The 19,562-nt window shown below is 40.0% G+C and overlaps 1 protein-coding gene across 4 annotated transcripts in view; it reads left to right on the top strand.

The window, feature by feature from the left end:
* Nucleotides 1–19,562, top strand: part of LOC140187969 (E3 SUMO-protein ligase PIAS4-like) — a 118,019-nt gene that overhangs the window by 78,865 nt on the left and 19,592 nt on the right. For all 4 annotated transcript variants that reach the window (XM_072243835.1, XM_072243837.1, XM_072243834.1 and 1 more), the window contains 3 exons: nucleotides 2,179–2,260; nucleotides 2,811–2,852; nucleotides 10,243–10,333. In XM_072243835.1, coding sequence (XP_072099936.1) covers nucleotides 2,179–2,260; nucleotides 2,811–2,852; nucleotides 10,243–10,333 — 215 coding nt within the window. The remainder of the gene's footprint in view (nucleotides 1–2,178; nucleotides 2,261–2,810; nucleotides 2,853–10,242; nucleotides 10,334–19,562) is intronic.

Below are 19,562 nucleotides of genomic sequence, written 5' to 3'. Positions count from 1 at the left end.
CAAAATTTTCCCATATAAGTAAATGGTAATTGCTTCTTTGCTTTACGACATTCCAGCTTACGAACCGTTTCATAAGAGCACTCTACCTTCAGATGGCGGGGGAAACCTGTATTAAGCCCTTGGATCTGAGCCAGCTCTAGAGAGGCAAACCTACACTCACTTAAATTTTAGACCATGTATGTATTTTGTGTTACATAATAAAGTGCTGCTCTATTCGTAAATCTATTGATCTCTGCAGTACATCAACATGAATAAATTTGGTAGCATATCCTATGAATTCCCAAAAGTCTTTCATCTTTTAAGTGACAAGTCAAGAGTGTAATGGACTATAAGAATAGTTTAATTCAGCTACTCTCCAGTGATCCACAGGCTAGTGGCACTACTGAAGAGTGCACTAACTTTGTTAGTAACATTTTTTGGCATTGTACCATACATGAATTTACTTCTATTAAGAAAAAGTTATTTTAACTTTAATTCATTCGTACATTTAGGCAAGATGCCTTCTTTAATGCAGTCACCAGTATGGTTGATTTCAATAATTAAGTTCTTTGAAATAGTTTAATTCTAATTGTAATAATTATAGATGGCCTGTTTGAAAAATATTGTTTTAACTCCCTCTGTAGTTTGTAGGATATCTGAAATAGCATGAGCGTCCTCATAAAACCAGACTTCTAAGATGATTGTTCAGATCTAGATCAACTTTATTGTGGTGACAAGTTTGTGTCCCTTGACTTCACCAGTGTTTTTCAGTTGTTAGGATAACCAAATACTTCAAATTCAGTGTTACTTATGTAAAAGTACAGCAAATCTGATATTTGTGAAAGAAAATATCTTTGAGAGCAACAGTATCACTTGTGTGATATTAAGCTAAAATACTTCAAATATATTTTTGCCATTCACAAAGATAATCTTGAAAACTTGAAAACAAGTTCTTAACTCTGGAGATATCATTGGCTGAACAGCTGTTCACCCTGTATAAATTACTTTATCCTTTTAGTTACAATTTTGCCTTTGCCAGATTTTCCATGAATTGGATATAGTTTTCAACCTCTCAGTCTGAAAGGAAATGTAAGAATGATTTTGTTGCAAGTTTAAATTTTTAAGGCAGACTGGTGGTTTTATGGCAAATTGCTGTGAATCCAAGCCAGATTGGACATGGACTTTAAATTATACTTTTGAGTTGCTAATTAAAAATAATGAAGTTATGGCATAAATATTTTGAGGTCTGTGGATCTTTGGACTTCTCTCCCTCAAAGATTAATGGAAGCAGTCCTAAAAATTTTGTAAGGCAGACTTGCATTCATGATGATCCATGATCTTATTGAATGGAGATGGCTGGGTGTCAATTCCTCCAAGTTTATATTTATATACATATATATAGCATTATTAATAAGCATAAAGTCTTTACTGTAATTTTTTTCACACTCTTGTGGTACCTCCATGCCACATTCTTAAAACAATCACATGTACCTAATAGATCCAATAGTAAGCAACACACATCAAAGTTGCTGGTGAACGCAGCATTTTTAGGAAGAGGTACAGTCGACGTTTCGGGCTGAGACCCTTCGTCAGGACTAACTGGTCTCAGCCCGAAACGTCGACTGTACCTCTTCCTAGAGATGCTGCCTGGCCTGCTGCGTTCACCAGCAACTTTTATGTGTGTTGCTTGAAATTCCAGCATCTGCAGATTTCCTCGTGTTTACGAGATCCAATAGTAATGTGACTGAGTTGGGAAAAGAGAATACATGGAATAGTAAAAATGCTGACATCAGAGGTTGATCTTGCATATGTGGTATTATTATCCCCTGCATTTTATCATAGAAAGAATAACTGGTGTATTCACTTTATTTATACAATAATTAAAGATAAGCATTTTTGCAAACAATTACCAAAAAAGCCTTAAAACACAAAACTTTAAAAAAAAGAGGATAATTTGACTGTTTTGTTCTTCTGTTATAGTAAATCATACTTAATAAACTGTTACTCTGGTAAAATGAAATTATTTCTTGGATAAAAAGGGAAATTAGCGTTTTGATAAATTTAAGAACTAAAATTTACTCTTGATTAAGAATGGATATACAAAAGGAGGGTATATAATTCCATTCGGGAATGCTGAATTTCTTTTCAGCTTTGATTGCGGTGTGAAATAATTTAATTATTGGCATTTTTTGTCTTAAGTCCCAACCAGCATAGAGAGGATTCAATCAAATGAGTTTCGGTTTGCATTAACTGAAAAGCAGAGAGAGCAGATTATTGCTGGGTAAGTTTCTAGATTTGTGTATTTTTCAAAATGGCTCATGTTACTAATCACAGTTAAATTTTCAGAAAATGAAGTATCTCTCTTTGGCAATATATATGTGCATCTTCCCTACCTTCAGGTGTATTTTTCTGTACTATCAAATTTGAATGTTGTCAAAAAAATAACTTCATTTGTCCTGAAGTGCACTTTAACCAGCTTTTCTGTCTCATCTGTGGGAAAATAGTGAACTGGGAATCTGCAGCTGTTGCCAATTTTGTTTTTTAAGTATTGCTTTGCCTTCATTAAACTGGTTTAATGCAGCTCAGTTCAAAGTTATTGTCTCCAACTTATAGCATTCATGAGAAAGCTATGACAGTTGTCTGCTGATTATCACAGGTTGAACTAATGAGCTCACGAGTGATATAGCTTTGGTGACCTAGTCTTCCCATTTTGTACACATTTTACTTCTTAGATATGAACTTTGATACAAAAATATTTATTTTGTGAACATGTGTGTAATTTCTAAATTTTGGTTTGCTGAAAAACAGGAAATATATTTTATTTTCTCCAGGTGCTCTAAAACTGGTGTGCAGACAGTTCAAGTTCAGTTAAGGTAAGCAGTACACAATTTACAGAACAACATAGTTTGGTTTTGTAAGTAGATATGAAATATTTTAAAAGTAATCATAGGCACAGTAGCTATTGTTCTTGCTTTGTAAATGGAGACAGCATCTTAATGACCTACTAGTACCTTAACAATTGGAACGATAGATCTCCAGTATATATTTTAATTTATTGAGTATGACTTCTATATGTAAAGAACCTATCTAAAATATTTTGAATTTTAGAGTAGCTTTGGGCTTTAATATTAAGGTAGAAGGAGCAACAAATATTTCAGCGAGTCAGACAGCATCTGTGGAAAGAAACAGATTTGACGTTTTAGGTTGTTTTCCTTTATCTAGAACTCATGAACCCAAAATATGAAATGTGTTTCTCCTTCCATAGGTGCTGCCTGTTTCTGAACATTTCCAGCACTTTTCTGTTTAAGATTTACAGCATTTACAATATCTTGTAGTTGCATTCTAATATAGGAATAAAGGGATTTGATAATGAGGAACTGTTCTGTCATCCAGTTACGTTCTTGGCCAAGATGATTGAGAAGTGAAATGATTGCCATTTTTCAGATTCCAGGAACTAGATAATGTAAAGTATGATGAACTATTAACCCATTGTCCAGAGAACTGAGGGATTTTTGAGTAGAGAGAATTCAAAATTAATCTCCAGAAATATTTCAGTAAGCATTTCTTTGGAGTATAATTCAATGACAGCAGTAGAAAAAGCAATTAATTTTAATTCATATGAGTTATTAGTCTTGGAAATGTTTTGTTTGTTTAAATGGAGAAGTAAAATATGGTGGATAGAGCACATAACTTCTCCTGTTTCTGCTGTTTGCCTTAGCCAATAAAATGCATATTTTTAAAAACAAAACATCTCAAAATCTCATTTTATATCCCTCTCAGTACATTTACTGTTAAAATTGGTTGATACTCAAATGTGGTATAACTTCAGCTCCACAAGATGTAAAACAGCATGTGGTATGTTGTTTACTCACAAATAAAATGCCACAGACTGGATCCTTAGTTTCTCGTATTGATGTGTGTTTTTAAGAATTCAATTTGTGGTAAAACAGCATTCGTTGAATATATTGTGCAGAATTTACATAATGCAGCCTTTAAGTTTCCCATCTCCAAAGTTAAAACATCAAGTTCACATTGTAGAGATACTATTTTCGAGAGCATTTTTGAGACAATTCTTTCACTACCTAAGTGAAATGTGTACTTGCGGTGAGGAGTACAGTAAAAATCCACACCCAGTAAACTAATACCAACATTTATCCCACAAAGAAACTTGTATTGCCTTACACATCAATGTATAAGTTGTTCTTCCTTGTTAGGCAGCTCCTTGGTGTAGAGGATGACTTGCATCTCTGGTTTTGTGGGTTCTGAGGTAACCAATGTGGCCAGAGTAGCATATGCAGATTCGTCCACTGTTGGAGCAGGGTGTGTCAGTTAGGGTGGCAGGGAAGTTTTTGAGATGGTGTGCATCTGCCAGTTACACATTCATTTGCTCCCAGTGCATGGCTTTAGGATTTACAGGCCCAAATATGCCTTCTCTACTTTGAGTGATTGTGGACCAGGGATTTGTAAGAGTGCATAGGAATTGCATTTTATTTCAGAGGCTTTGAGTATATCTTGAACTGTTTCCTCTCTCCAACTGATAACCCCTTTGCATCGCAGATTAGTGTCTCAGTGGATAGAAAATTGGTTAATTGCAAAGGGTTCATAACCTTTTTTGTCTTGCAACTCTACTTTTGAATTACTTTGGCTACAATCTGTAAATTTTCTAACAACGAACTTCTGAATTACGTCAATGATCTTCAGATCTCACAATTGATGAAGGAAAGCAGATTAGTCAAGCGCGGTGCCTGTAAGGGACATTGCCATGGTTGGAAGCGTGGCAGGTGAGGGGGAATCCAAGTCAGGCTGAAACACAGAGGGATGAGGCCTCCTCTACCCAGCATCTTGTTGGCGAGTGTGCACTCACTAGATCTGTCCTGTGGGCAGCACTTCTGTATCAGAGGCAGATGTCAATTGTTTTCAATGCCGAGACTTGGTTATCTGCGGATGCTGGACACAGCAAAAGGATTTACAATTTTCAGAATGGATCAAACTGCATATTCTGGTAAGGCAAAGGGAGGTGGCATTTGTTTTATGGTCAATTCTCGTTGGTGTTCTGAAGTGGCAATTATGTCAAACTGATTTTTCCCCTGACTTGGAACACCAAATGCAGACCAGTCTATTTGCCTCAAGAGTTCTCATTTGAGATCCTGACCACCTGTTCTAAACCACTAGTGGCCAGATATAAGCAAGCACTCACGACTCTGCACTTTGTCATCTGTAGACAAGGAACAGCCTATCCGATCTCATTTCATATTGTAGTTGGAGACTTCGACCACACCTGTTTGAAGAAAACCCTGCCAATTATCACCAACATATAACCTGCAGCACCAGAGGCTGCAGCACACTAGACTACTGCTACACTACAATAAGGAATGCTTATTGTTCCTTGCCTAGGGTGCACTTTGGTAAATCAGACCACTTGGCTGTCCTCTTACTACCTGAATACAGACTTAGCCTAAAAAGCAAGGCTACAGCGATTAAAACAACTCAGAGGTGTTCACATGAGGCAGACGAATATTTACAGGATTGCTTTGAGTCATGGACTGGGCTTTGTTCAAGCATTCATCTGTGGATCTGAATGACTATATTAACAGAGTTTTAAATCAGAATCAGGTTTATTATCACTGGCATGTGTAAAATTTGTTAACTTAGCAGTAGCAGTACAATGCAATAAGTGATAATATAGAAAGAAAAAAATAAATAAATCAATTGCCATAAGTGTGTGTGTGTATATAGTTATGTGTGTGCGCGCGCCAGCGCGCACACACACACACACGTATACATATATATATGTGTGTGTGTGTATCTATATATCAAATAGATTAAAAATAGTGCAAAACAAAAATAATATACATTAAAAGATTTGAGGTACTTTTCATGGGTTCAATGTCTGTTTAGGAATCATATGGTAGAGGGAAAGAAGCTGTTCCTTAATCACTGAGTGTGCACCTACAGACTAGATGAGTGTGTTCAGAGTCTTCCCCATTCAGAAGCTCTGGATGAGCCATGAAATCTGAAATTTGCCAAGTGCCAGATCGAGGCATTCAAGTCTGGAGACCAAGAATGCTGGTATGATCTCGGAAAGCCATTTCATAGGCAAAGTGGAGATACTGCGACAAATTTGAATCAACATAGGATGTTCGACAGTTATGACAGCGCTTGAATGCGAGAACCTCCTTCAAAGTTAAATCAAGTGACATGGGGACAGTGGGGCTTGCTTTCAGATGCCCTCAATGCCTTCTCTGCTTGCTTTGACCATCAGAACATGAAGGAACCATCATGAACCCCCACATCTCCTGATGATCCTTTGATCTCAGTATCTGAAGCTGATGTGTGGGCTGCCTTCAGGAGGGTGAATCCAAGGAAAACTTCCGGACCGGACGGGCTACCTAGCTGCATACTAAGGACCTGTGTTTGCCAACTGGCTGTTGTGTTCACTGATGTTTACAACCTCTTACCTTGGCAGTGTGTGGTATCTGCCTGCTTGAAGCAGGCTTCAATTTAACCAAGAATATCATGGTGACCTGTTTCAATGACTACGCCCAGTTGCACTTACATCCACAGAGGAAGTGTTTTGAGAGGGTGGTGATGAAACATATGAGCTTTTATGTGAGAAACAACTTGTAGCTGCTCCAGTTTGCCTACCGGAGCAACAGGTCTACAGCAGCTGCCATCCCACTGGCGCTTCACACAACCCTGGAACAGCTGGACAACAAAGGTGTATGCATCACGATGCTCTTTACAGCTCAGCATTTAATACACAATTCCTTCAAAACTAATCAGTGAACTCCCAAGACTTAGTCCTCAGTACCTCCTTGTGCATTTGGATCTTGGATTTCCTCATTTGCAGACCTCGGCCAGTTCAGATTGGCAAAATCTCCTCCACAATCTCCCAACAGCACAGGTGCACCACAGGGCTGTGTGCTTAGCCCCTTTTTCTACTTACTTTGAACCTATGACTGTGTGGCTGATGAGACCACTGTGTGGGCCATGTTAAGGTTGGTGATGAGTCAGCATACAGGAGGGAGATTGAACATTTGGCTGAGTGGTGTCAGAACAACAATGTCAGCAAGACCAAGGAGGTGATTATAGGCTTCAGAGAGGGAAACCAGAGGTCCATGAGCTAGTCTTCATCCAAGGTTCAGAGGTGGAGAGGGTCAGGAACTTCAAATTCCTGGGTGTTACTATCTCAGAGCACCCATCCTGGACCCATCATAGAAATGTAACTGCAAAGGAAGCACGACAGCACCTCTACTTCCTTAGGAGTCTGCGGAGATTCAGCATGACATCAAAAACTTTGACAAACTTCTATAGATGTGGAGAGTGTATTGACTGACTGCATCATGGCCTGGTATGGATACACCAATGCCTTGAAGGGAAAATCCTACAAAAGATAATAGATTCAGCCTAGTACTTCATGGGTAAAGCCCTCCCAAACATTGAGCACATCTAAGTGACACACAGTTGGAGGAAAGCAACATCCATCATCAAAGGTCCTCGCCATCCAGGACATGCTCTTTTGCTTGCTGCTGCCATCAAGTAGAAGGTACAAGAACCTCAGGACTCACACCACCAGGTACAAGAACAGTTACTACCCTCAATCATCAGGCTCTTAAACAGAAGGGGATAACTGCACTCAATCTGTATGAGATGCTCCCACAACCAATGATCTCATTTTAACGATGCTTTATCTTATTTCATGTTCTCATTATTTATTGCTATTTATTTATGTTTGCATTTGCATAGTTTGTTGTCTTCTACACTCTGCTTGATGTTTCATTGATCCTGTTATAGTTACTATTCTATAGATTTGCTGAGTATGCCCTCAGAAAAAAGAATCTCAGAGTTGTATGTGGTGACACATATGTTCTCTGATAAAAATTTACTTTGAACTTCAAGTTAAATGATTTTGTAGTGACAGGATTGATGGTAATATTCCAATACCTTAGGTGTCTGGTATAAGTAACATTACTGTGACTGTGAAGCAGATAGAGGGTCCAGCGATCCTGCTGCCTAGTATACCACAAGTTTTATGCCAGATCTAAGGTCTTGAACTTCAATTAACAATTGAGGAAGATGGCAGGAATATTAATCTACAGTTGCTGCAGTCAGACTAATTTCTCTTCTTGAAGATTACGCTTATGACGGAAGTCCTACATATTTTACAACTTCAGCTGTTTTTTCGTGAGTCCTTGTTATTTAGTTAGGATAAGGTCTTGACTTGTTGCAGTGAAATTGAACTAAATGGTTTGCTGTGGGATGATGTCAAGGGAGCTCATGTCAAAACCAAGTTACAGATAAGAAGTTCTTTGAAGTATTTATTTTGGCAGGCATTGACTGCCTTTCTGCCATGATGACTTTGTCTTTAACTCAAGGCCTTAGATGTTTGGGATCTGGATGCCCTGAAGAGTACTGAAGAGACCACACACTCATGGCTGTCAGCAAGTTGTGATTTTCTCTATCCACTATCTGTTCTTTATATCACACAAGACATCTGCCTTCAGGTGCCTACTGGACTGCTTGAACTTTGAAGCTTCCAATCAGGAAAGCTCAACAGTTACTGATAATTAGCTCTTTGATCGTTCAGTGATTCTCATCAGACTTGTCATGGTTGCTCTTGATAGAGCCAAATATGTCTTTGCAGGATGATTATGATGAACCTGAGGGTAGTCCATAAGATGTGGACACTCTAGCTCGTGTCAAAGCTGGGAGTTGACAGGTCAACTGTGAGGCACTAACTGATAAGCATTACCTTTTGTGTATTGGGGCTGACGTTGACCTTCTAGCAGTAGCTCTTCTGTTGCTGATGATGTTTTGAGCCAAGCTGATGGAGATACTTGAGTGGGTTTGGTGATGGACAGTGCAGTAATTTTCAGTATCTGCCTTGGCAAAGGCAATGAGGTCATGTTAACAGCCCCTGACTGAAATTATGATTTAGTTTATCAGCTGCCTTTTCTCAGACTGAAAGTGTTGCTGTTATGTCTTGTAATTATCCTTCAACTAAAACAAAATATTTGTCATAACCTCTGAATTTTTCCTCAAACATGTTGGAAAATTGCAAAATAAAATTTTAAATGAAAACTGTAGATGCTGGAAATCAAGAATAATACCAGGAGGACACAAAGTCAGGGACGTCCTGAGTGGTGATAAATGCACTGCCTATATAAAAGCAGACAGCTCATCTCACAGTGGATATAACTTTTGGCATTCCTACTGGCATGTTAAAAGCGAGTGGAAGAAGCTAGTTATGATCTCCTGATATTTATTGTTTTATTAGAATGGAGTTTAATCAAAAGTGTAATTGGGTGCATATTACAGAAAAACAAAAATTCTGCAGATGCTGTAAATCTGAACCAAAAACAAAACTGCTGGAAATACTCCGAAGGGGGCATCTGTAGAGAGAGAATTAACATCTTGGGTCAATGGGAGGTCATCTGCTTCTCTCCAGAGATATTGCGTAATTCATTGAATATTTTCAGCATTTTCTGTTTTCATGCATTATAAGAGGTGTGCGCAATTTCTAATGTAGCAACATTACCTGATTTAATAGTGGTATAATTTTGTTATCTAATAAAGGCAATGGACAGCTGAAGTTGTGCTTATGCTATGCAGGACAGATTTTCAGAATGTTTCTGTGGTCATGACTACTGATATTCGGGAACTTTGTATTCCAAAAATGAGTTGGCGTGACTACATTGTAAATTTTGATTTAAGTACATCGACTCTGCACTGAAGGAGTTGAGACTAGTAATAACTAATGTCTGTCTGTTTATCATATGTGAAGCCAATGTAAGATTAAATCCTAGTTATTTATTGTAGATGAGAGCTAAGATAACTATTTGAACATCTAGTGTTTTGGTAAGTATATCCCCGAATAAGATAGATGGAATAATGGTCCGATCCACTTTTTTTTAAACAAATAATTTTTTCATCTTTTCTCATTTTGTAAGTGGATATATACTGCAATCAGAAATTGAATGTACTGCAAAAAAGGGGAAGTACTCTGATTTTTCTCAGTAAGCAGCAGTATTGACTTGTCAAGAGAATTTGTTTCCTAATTGCCAAATTACTGATTGTAACATGGAAGACAGATGGTTGGAACTAACATAATTTTAATTCTAGCAATGATAGAACTAATATTGGAACAGCAGCTTTTGTTTTCTGACAAGAGTATTAAAGAGTGTGTATTGTTAATGCTCTTGAAAAAGCTTGCAATTCTTTTTCTCAGTTAACCCTGAATGTATATGTTACTTCATTTTTAAGGATTTGTCATACAGATACTGAATTGATTCAGGAAGACCAGTATCCCCCCTACCTGTCAGTAAAAGTGAACTCAAGAGTGTGTCCTTTCACGGTAAGCTTTTGTCATCATCTTGCATGGGACAAAAGAAAATTTCACAACTGGTTGTAAAACTTTAATAAGCAAAATAGTATCTTTTTATTTTACATGTCTATTTACTTTTTAAAAGGAATTGGTAAAGGTAATAGCATAAAAACCAGTTGCTAGTAACAATGGAATGAAACCTAACACATTCTGAAATAATCTTTAAATACCTGTAGCTTATGTTGCTATCTTGCATTGACGTTTTTAAGTTCATATTTGTTGTACAATGCTCCCTGCTCCAACTTTGTTTTTCCTCTGCTTTAATTTTTTTAGTTAGTAATGAGCGTGAACACACGACGACAATTTTCGGGCCAGGCAGTTGAATTTTTTTTTTACATTCCCAAGATGTGGATGTTGTTAAGAAGGCCAGTACTTAAGCCCATATTTAATAGATCTTGGAAAAAAGTAGAGGTGTACTATCTTTAATGACTGCAATCTTTGTGGTGAAAATACTCTCACAATGTTGTTAAACTTTCTAGAATTTTGAACCTCTAAGGGTAAAGAAATGGCAATTGTATTTCTAAATCAGTGTAGTATGAGGCAATGAGGAGAAGTTGCTAATAGAGATATTCTTCAAGTCTTTCTGTGCAGTGGAGGTTGTGCACTTGGAAAATGCTATGTAACATCTTTGCCAGGCTGATATAAGGCATTTTCCAGATGGTATGCACTACAGCTACAGTGCTCTGGTGGTCAGTTATGATACTCTGTCTTGGATACTTTGAGCTTTGTTAAAGTGAGTAAAAAATACCCCCAAGTTCCTGACATGGTTTGTGAAACGTCTTTGAGAAGTTATTAATGGATGACTTATGCTAATAGTTACACAGTTTATGTGGCTGATCCTGTAAAGTTTCTGGTTACAAGTTATTCACCTCACTGTCAGAATGTTGACTGTTGGTCACATTATTAAATGTCATAGAGGAGTGATGGCCTAATACTCATGTAATGAATTGTACTTTGCATTTATCAGCCCATACCTATTGTTCAAGTCTTGCTGCATGCTGGACTATCTGAGTAGTTGTAAAAAGCACTGAAAATTACGCAATTGTCCATAAACAATACAACCAACTTCCTCAGCTAATCTAATTTTGCGCTAATGATGGCTAGTTACTAATGATGTGGCTGGCTGGGCCTAAGACATTGATGTCATGAAACCAAGTTGATTGCTTTTCACAGTTGTGACCATTTTATGTTGTGTTTGTTCTGACCAACAACCACAAATGATAATTATAGTTGGGCTAAAGACGTCTTGTTAAGAGCTACATCATAGATATGAACATGCTTGAAATTGATGGCTTTTCACTGACATTTCACTGATTTGAAAGGGCTTTGAAAACTTCTAATTTTGGATTTGTAACTTTAAAATTTTGCAGTAAGGGATCTGTAATTTTTATGTCAGCAGAAAAGGTAATGGATTTACTTGTCCCCAGTGAGAATCAGAGAGTCAATTGCTAAGCTACTGTGTTATTCATCAATCTCATAGGCATTTTAAAAAAACCACGACATCACTCCTAAATAATGATACAGATATTTCCTACATTTGGCTGGATTTTGATAATTAAATGTTTCTTGTTAAGTTCCAAGTGAGATTGTTTTTGATTTTTAAACCAACAATAGAGTACACAATAACATTGAAGGCACGTAAGTAATGCTTTTTACCCTATTCTGTCAGAATGAATAGGAAATGATTTGACAAGGAACATTGGAGTTGACCAGTGATTTTATTTTATCAGTGTACATTCTTATCTGTTTTGAGTATGGATGAATCCTGATATTTCAAAAACATTCCTGTGGGCTTTTACCCATTGAGAAAAAGAATCCAATGAAACAACATGGTAAATCACAGCTCCCTTTTAAGGCTAATTGAGATGAAAGATGATGTTTCTGCTAAAATGTCAATGGTTCAATTTAATATCAGAGAACATATACAATATACAGCCTGAAATTCTTACTCTTCACAGACATCCACAAAACAGAAAAAAACCCCAAAGAATGAATGACAGAAAACATTAGAACAACTTACATGCACGAACAGCAGCAAAGCCCCAACCCTCCCCCTCCCTCCACTTGTTCCAGCAGAATCATTAACCCCCACCACCCACCATACAAGCAGTAGTAAAGCCCCCAAAGAAACCATGATCTAGAGTTCATCAAACATTATTGTCCATCCCAACTCTTCGACATCTCAGACAGGCTCTTTCACTAGTGAGAGAGAGATTGAGATCGCTCCTGCAACAATGAGAGGGGAGACCAGCAGCTCGCTGTTTCAATGTTACAATCTGCCACATCGCTTGTCCAAGACAGCAACTCAAGGACCAACAGACTTGTTTACCATCGAGAGAGATCGCTCGGGTGCAGGGGTCTTCCAAAAGCAGTGCACACCACTTGCTCTCTCAATATTTCAATCTCGTGTGATGCTTCAGCCTGCAACATCGGCAAGGAACTGAGTCATCCATGGGGCTGCCCCAAAGGTGCATGGCATCCAGGCCACACAGCGAGTCTAAGAATAAGAACCCACCTCCCTTGCAGAACCATAGTTTGAGGTGCAGTTATAGATCACACACTGTGACAGGACTCCAGCCATCTAGAAAAGAATAGACAGGCATGAAAGAAGAATAAACTGTTTCGCTAATGAACTGGAAGAAGTCGCCTGGATCTGCGGAAACATCTGCTTCTTTGCTTGATATTTTGAATTATGTTATTTGTTATTTTTTGAATGCTTGCTTGCTATTTGAATGTTTTGCACCTTGGTCCAGAGGAAGGCTGTCTCATTCTGTATCTGAATTGAATTAACTTTATTACTTAGATCCTTCATATATATGAGGAGTAAAAATCTTTGCGTTACATCTCCATCTAAATATGCAATTATAGTAATTTATAATAAATATTATGTACAACAGGATAGTCAATATAACATAGAAATACAGTTGCGTCGGCATGAATTAAGCAGTCTGATGGACTGGTGGAAGAAGCTGTGGCGGAGCCTGTTGGTCCTGGCTTTTATGCTGCTGTACTGTTTCCTGGATGGTAGCAGCGGGAACAGTTCGTGGTTGGGGTGACTTGGGTCTCCAATGATCCTTCGGGCCTTTTTTACACACCTGACTTTGTAAATATCCTGAATAGTGGGAAGCTCACATCTACAGATGTGCTGGGCTGTCTGCACCACTCTCCGCAGAGTCCTGCGATTGAGGGAAGTACAGTTCCCATACCAGGCAGTGATGCAGCCAGTCAGGATGATCTCAATTGTGCCCCTGTAGAAAGTTCTTAGGATTTGGGGGCCCAGACCAAACTTCTTCAACCGTCTGAGGTGAAAGTATTGCTGTTGTGCCTTCTTCACCACATAGCCAATATGTACAGACCACGTGAGAACGTCGGTGATGTTTATGCAAAGGAACTTAAAGCTGTTTACCCTCTCAACCCCAGATCCATTGATGTCAATAGGGTTTAGCCTGTCTCCATTCCTCCTGTAGTCCACAACCAGCTCCTTTGTTTTTGCCACATTGAGGGAGAGGTTGTTTTCTTGAAACCACTGTGTCATGGTGATGTCTTCTCTGTTGGGTTCCTCATTATTATTTGAGATTAGGCCAATCAGTGTAGTGTTGTCTGCAAATTTAATTATCAGATTGGAGCTGCGGGTGGCGACATAGTCATGGGTATACAGAGCGTAAAGGAGGGGCTTAGTACTCAACCCTGAGGGGCACATGTGTTGAGGATCAAAGGGGCAGAGGTGAGGGAGCCCACTCTTACCACCTGCCGACAATCTGATAGGAAGTCCAGGATCCAGCTACACAAGGCAGGATGAAGGCCTTGTGTATGGTATTGAATGATAATTAAACTTGATTTGATTTGAACATCTGCCGCCATCGCAAAAACGTCTGGCATTGTAATACATATTTTAAACTATTGGACAATAAGACCAGTGTAAATGAAATGAAAAGGTTCAGGTGGGCAGTTCAATGAAAGGAAACAGAATTGGAAATGATATTTAGTAAATTCTACGGGTAATTTGCAAGCTATTTCACTGTTTTAGGCTCCTTTGAAAGCGGTCACGCTAGGTTACAGAAAAACATCCCAGGTTCATAAATGAAGAATTGCTGAGTAGGTGAGGCTTCAAAGGGATGCCCTTAGCAGCGAAACCTTATCTAAGCAGGCATCAGAGTCTGCAGAAGAGATGAACTGGAAAGGTGAAAAAGCAGAAGATTAATTTGCATGAGCATGTCATCCGGATAAAAGATTTGCAATTAGTGGGTAATTGTTTTCAGCTCTATGATACTTCATTAAAATACTTAGATTGGGTTTTTTTTTATCACGTACATACAGCGTCATGTACATTAGTGAACACACCTAGGAATGTGCTGGGATCAACCTGCAGGTGTCCCACATTCTGGTGCCATCATAGCATGCCCACAGTGCTTGGCAGAACAACACAAAACACAATGAAACAGAACACAACAAAATAACAACAGCAAACTAAGCCCATTTCCTTCTTCCCTCCCACTCAGCCCAACACACACACCACACACACAGACTGCCTTGCAGTTCCAGGGCAAGTCTCCACACGTTGGCCATCAGGATAAGATTTTTGAACTTCCAGTCAACCTTTAGCCTCTGATTGTGGGTATCAAGCTCCAGAGTAGCTGATGATGGGATCCCAAACTCCAGGGTAAAACTGTGGTTGTGCTGACTATCTGACCTTCATGCCAACTCTCACATGGGCACCTGATCCTGGAAACAACCTGGGACAGCCCAACATCCACAAGTGTCCTCACTACCTGTCCACTGGCCTTCATGTAGAGTGGAGGTGTAAACTGTGGATGTGTGGCTACATTTTGCAATGCATGAGCCATTTGAAAACTGCAGGTCTTGCCAGGAGTGAGTCATTGTTTCAGCCAATAAAAAGAAAGGAGATGTAAGCCGAGCGGCTGTTGTTTGAGCAGGTCAGTGTTAGTGGTACGCTTTGGCTCAATAGGCTTGGACAAGAGCAGGCAGAGGCTCTAAGTAAGTGTCTAGTAAGTTTTTCTGTTAGAACTTACCTAGTGCACTGAGAATGGATCTAGAGTTACTGGAATGTTCTGTTTGTGAGATGTGGGAACTCTGGGAGACCTCCAGTTAGGTGGCCTTGAGGAGGTGATAGATCGGAGCTACAGGGAGATAGATAGTCACCCCTAAGCTACAGGAGGTAGGCACCTGGGTGATTCTCAGGAGAGGGAAGGGGAATAGGCAGCCAGTGCAGAGTACACCTGTGGCCATTCCACTTAGTAATAAGCATACCACTTTGGGGGCAAGCAGGTCTCTAGCACTGAGCCTGGTTCTGTGGCTCAGAAGGGAAGGGGGGAGAAGAGGCAACCTGTAGAGATAGGAGATTCATTGGTTAGGGGAACAGAAAGCAGGTTCTGTGGACGAGAACAAGGTTCCTGAATGGTTTGTTGCCTCTTGAGTACCAGGGTCGGTGACATCTCGGATCAAGTCCACAGCATTCTTAAGTGGGAGGGTGAACAGCCAGAGCTCGTGGTCCATGTTGGTACAAATGACATGAATAGGATGGGTGATGAGGTCCTGCAAAGCGAGTTCAGGCAGTTAGGTGCTAAGTTAAAGGACAAGACCTCCAGGGTTGTAATCTCATGATTGCTACCTGTGCCACGTGCTAATGAATTAGGAAAATCATACAGTTTAACAAGTGGTTAAGGAGTTAGTGCAGAGGTAGAGCTTCAAATATTTGGATCATTGGACCCTCTTCCAGGGAAGGTGGGACCTGTATAATTGGGACAGTCTGCACCTGAACTGAAGGGGAATGATACCCTATCCTAGAGAGAAGGTTTGCTAATGCTGCACAGAAGGAGTTTAAACTAGAGTTGCAGAGGGATGGGAACCAAAGCACCAAAACAGATGGTGGAGTAATTCTGGTGAAAGATGTTATTAAGCCTGCGTGCAAAATCAGCAAACAAAAGGTTGAGCATGGTGGGACTAATGTTCTGAGCTACATATATTTCAATGAAAGGAGTACTGTAAGAAAGGCGGATGAGCTTAGGACATGAATCAGCACATAGAATTATGATGTTGTAGCCAATAGTGAGACTTGGTTGCAGGAGGGCTAGGACTGGCACCTAATGTTCTGGGGTTTCGTTGTTTTAGACGTGATAAAGCAGAGGGGATTAAGGAGGGCAGGGTGGCATTACTAGTTAGGGAAAACACGGCAGTGCTCAGTCAGGGCAGACTGGAGAGCTCATCCAGTGAGGTTTTGTGAGTAGAACTGAGGAAAAGAAGGGTTATGACCACATTAATAGGGTTATATTATACACCACCCAACAGTCTGCAGGATTTAGAGGAGCAAATAAGTTCAGAGATTGCAGACTGTTGCAAGAAACTTAGAGTTGTTATAGTAGGTGATTTTAATTTTCCACATATTGATTGAGACTCCCATACTGTAAAAGGGCTGGATGGGAAAGAGTTTTTCAAATGTGTTAAGTAACGTTTCCGTAATCAGTACATAGAATACCCAACTTGAGAGAGGGTGATACTAGATCTCCTGTTAGGGAATGAGACAGAGCTGGTGACAGAAGTTTGTGTAGGGGAACACTTTGAACATAATACCATTAATTTCAAGGTAATTATGGAACAGGGTAGGTCTGGTCCTCCGGTTGAGATTCTGAACTGGAGAAAGACCAATTTTGGTGGTATCAGAGACAATCTAGCAAGTATGGTTTGGGACAGGCTGGTTTCTGGCAAAGGTGTACTTGGTAACTGAAAGGCCTTCAAAAGTGAAATTTTGAGAGTACAGAGTTTGGATAAAACACAAGAATAACAGGTTTTTGAGGGATATTGAGGTCCGGGTTAAGAAAAAGGAGGTGCAAAGCAGATATAGGCAGGCAGAAATAAATGGAAGTACTTTAGGTGTATATGAAATGCAAGAGAACATTTAAAGAACGAAATCAGGAAGCTAAAAGAAGAGAGATTGCTGTAGCAGATAAGGTAAAAGAGAATCCTAAGCATTTCTACAGACATATTAAGAGCAAAAGAATAACAAGGGACCAAATTGGTGCTCTGGAAGATCAGTGTTAATCTATGCGTGGAGCTGGAAGAGATGGGGAAATTATAAATTGATTTTTTGCATCTGTATTTACTTGGGAGATGGATAGTCTATAGAAGTGAGACAAAGCAATAGTGAGGTCATGGACAATATACAGATTACAGAGGAGGAGATATTTGGTGACTTGAGGCAAATTAGGGTGGACGTTACCTCAGACCCTTTCGGAGGCTAGTGCAGAAATTGCAGGGAGCAGAGGTATTTAAAACATCCTTAGCCACAGGTGAGAAGCTGGAAGATTGTAGGATTGTTGTTCCATTGTTTCAATAGGTACATTTAATGTCAGAGAAATGTATACTATATACATTGGGGGTGTTGTGGATAGTGTGGAGGGCTGTCAGAGGTTACAGCAGGACATTGATAGGATGCAAAACTGGGCTGAGAATTGGCAGTTGGAGTTCAACCCAGATAAGTGTGAAGTAGTTCATTTTGGTAAGTCAAATATGATGGCAGAATATAGTATTAATGGTAAGACTCCTGGCAGTGTGGAGGATCAGAGGAATCTTGGGGTCCGAGTCCATAGGACACTCAAAGCAGCTGCGCAGGTTGACTCTGTGGTTAAGAAGGCATACGGTGTATTGGCCTTCATCAATCGTGGAATTGAATTTAGGAGCCGAGAGGTAATGTTGCAGCTATATAGCACCCTGGTCAGACCCCACTTGGAATACTTAGCTCATTTCTGGTCGCCTCACTACAGGAAGGATGTGGAAGCCATGGAAAGGGTGCAGGGGAGATTTACAAGGATGATGCCTGGATTGGGGAGCATTGCTTATGTAAACAGGTTGAATGAACTTAGCCTTTTCTCCTTGGAGCGATGGAGGATGAGAGGTGACCTGATAGAGATGTATAAGATGATGAGAGGCACTCATCGTGTGGATAGTCAGAGGCTTTTTCCCAGAGCTGAAATGGCTGCCACAAGAGGGCATAGTCTTAAGGTGCTGGGGAGTAGGTACAGAGGAGATGTCAGGGGTAAGTTTTTTACACAGAGAGTGGTGAGTGCATGGATGGGCTGCCGGCAGCGGTGGTGGAGGTGGATACAATAGGGTCTTTTAAGAGACTTGGATAGGTAGAAAAATAGAGAGCTGTGAGTAACCCTAGTAATTTCTAAGTTAGGGAGATGTTCGGCACAACTTTGTAGGCCGAAGAGCCTGTATTGTGATGTAGGTTTTCTATGTTTCTATATCCTGAAATTCTTTTTCTTCACAAACATCCACAAAAACAGAGGAGTGCCCCAAAGAATGAATGACAGTTAAATGTTCAAACCCCAAAGCCCCGCCCACGTATAAGCAGCAGCAAAGCAGCACCCACCACCAGCAAAAAAGCATCAGCACCGCCCATCGAGCACTCAAACGTGCAGCAAAGTATCAATAAAGACACAGACTTGCAGTACCCCAAAGTCTACTCATTCACCAGCAATTCAACATACCACAGGCTCTCTCTTTCCCTAATAAGAGAAGAAGAGGTGTCCCCATTTCACAGCGAGATGGGAGACATAACAAAGCAACTCACTGATTTATGGTATTAAAAGTCTGTTGCGTTGCTTTTTCCAAACTCTGTGCCCAAAGAACTCAGGTCTCTAGGCACATAACCAGTAGCCAGCTTGCTGCTTACAATCTTCCGTCTCCCACGAAGTATCAGGCGGCAGCACTGGCTTTGAATCTGCCCGTCTCCAGAGCCCATAAAAATCTGACACCCTGAAGGTACGCTTGTCTTCCGGGCTGCATCCTTGGCATATCGAAAAGCAGCTGGTGGTGAAGTCCCAACAGTGGGTCCCATTTCTGCAAAGAATTGAAGTCAGCGTGTAACTCCAGGTCAGGGTCTTCAAAAGAGCCTTGAAAGGGGAAAAAAGAGCTATCAAAGATAAAATAGAGCTGTTTCTGAAGATGCACGCAAAGGAGCCGCTGTTAGGCGCCATTGTCTTCCTAAACGCAGCCTCCTGTCCTGTTTAAGGAAGGCTCTAAGAAAAAGCCAGAAAATTATAGGCTGGTGAGCCTGACATCAGTAGTGGAGAAAATATCGGAAGGCATTCTAAGGGACCAGATGTATAAGTATTTGGATAGACAGGCACTGATCAATGATAGTCAACATAGCTTGTGCGTGGTAGGTCGTGTCTAACCA

The sequence above is a fragment of the Mobula birostris genome, chromosome 26 (assembly GCF_030028105.1).
Source record: "Mobula birostris isolate sMobBir1 chromosome 26, sMobBir1.hap1, whole genome shotgun sequence".
Taxonomy (NCBI): domain Eukaryota; kingdom Metazoa; phylum Chordata; class Chondrichthyes; order Myliobatiformes; family Myliobatidae; genus Mobula; species Mobula birostris.
The sequence above is the reverse complement of the archived record's forward strand: the minus strand, read 5'-3'. Positions and strand labels throughout refer to the sequence as shown.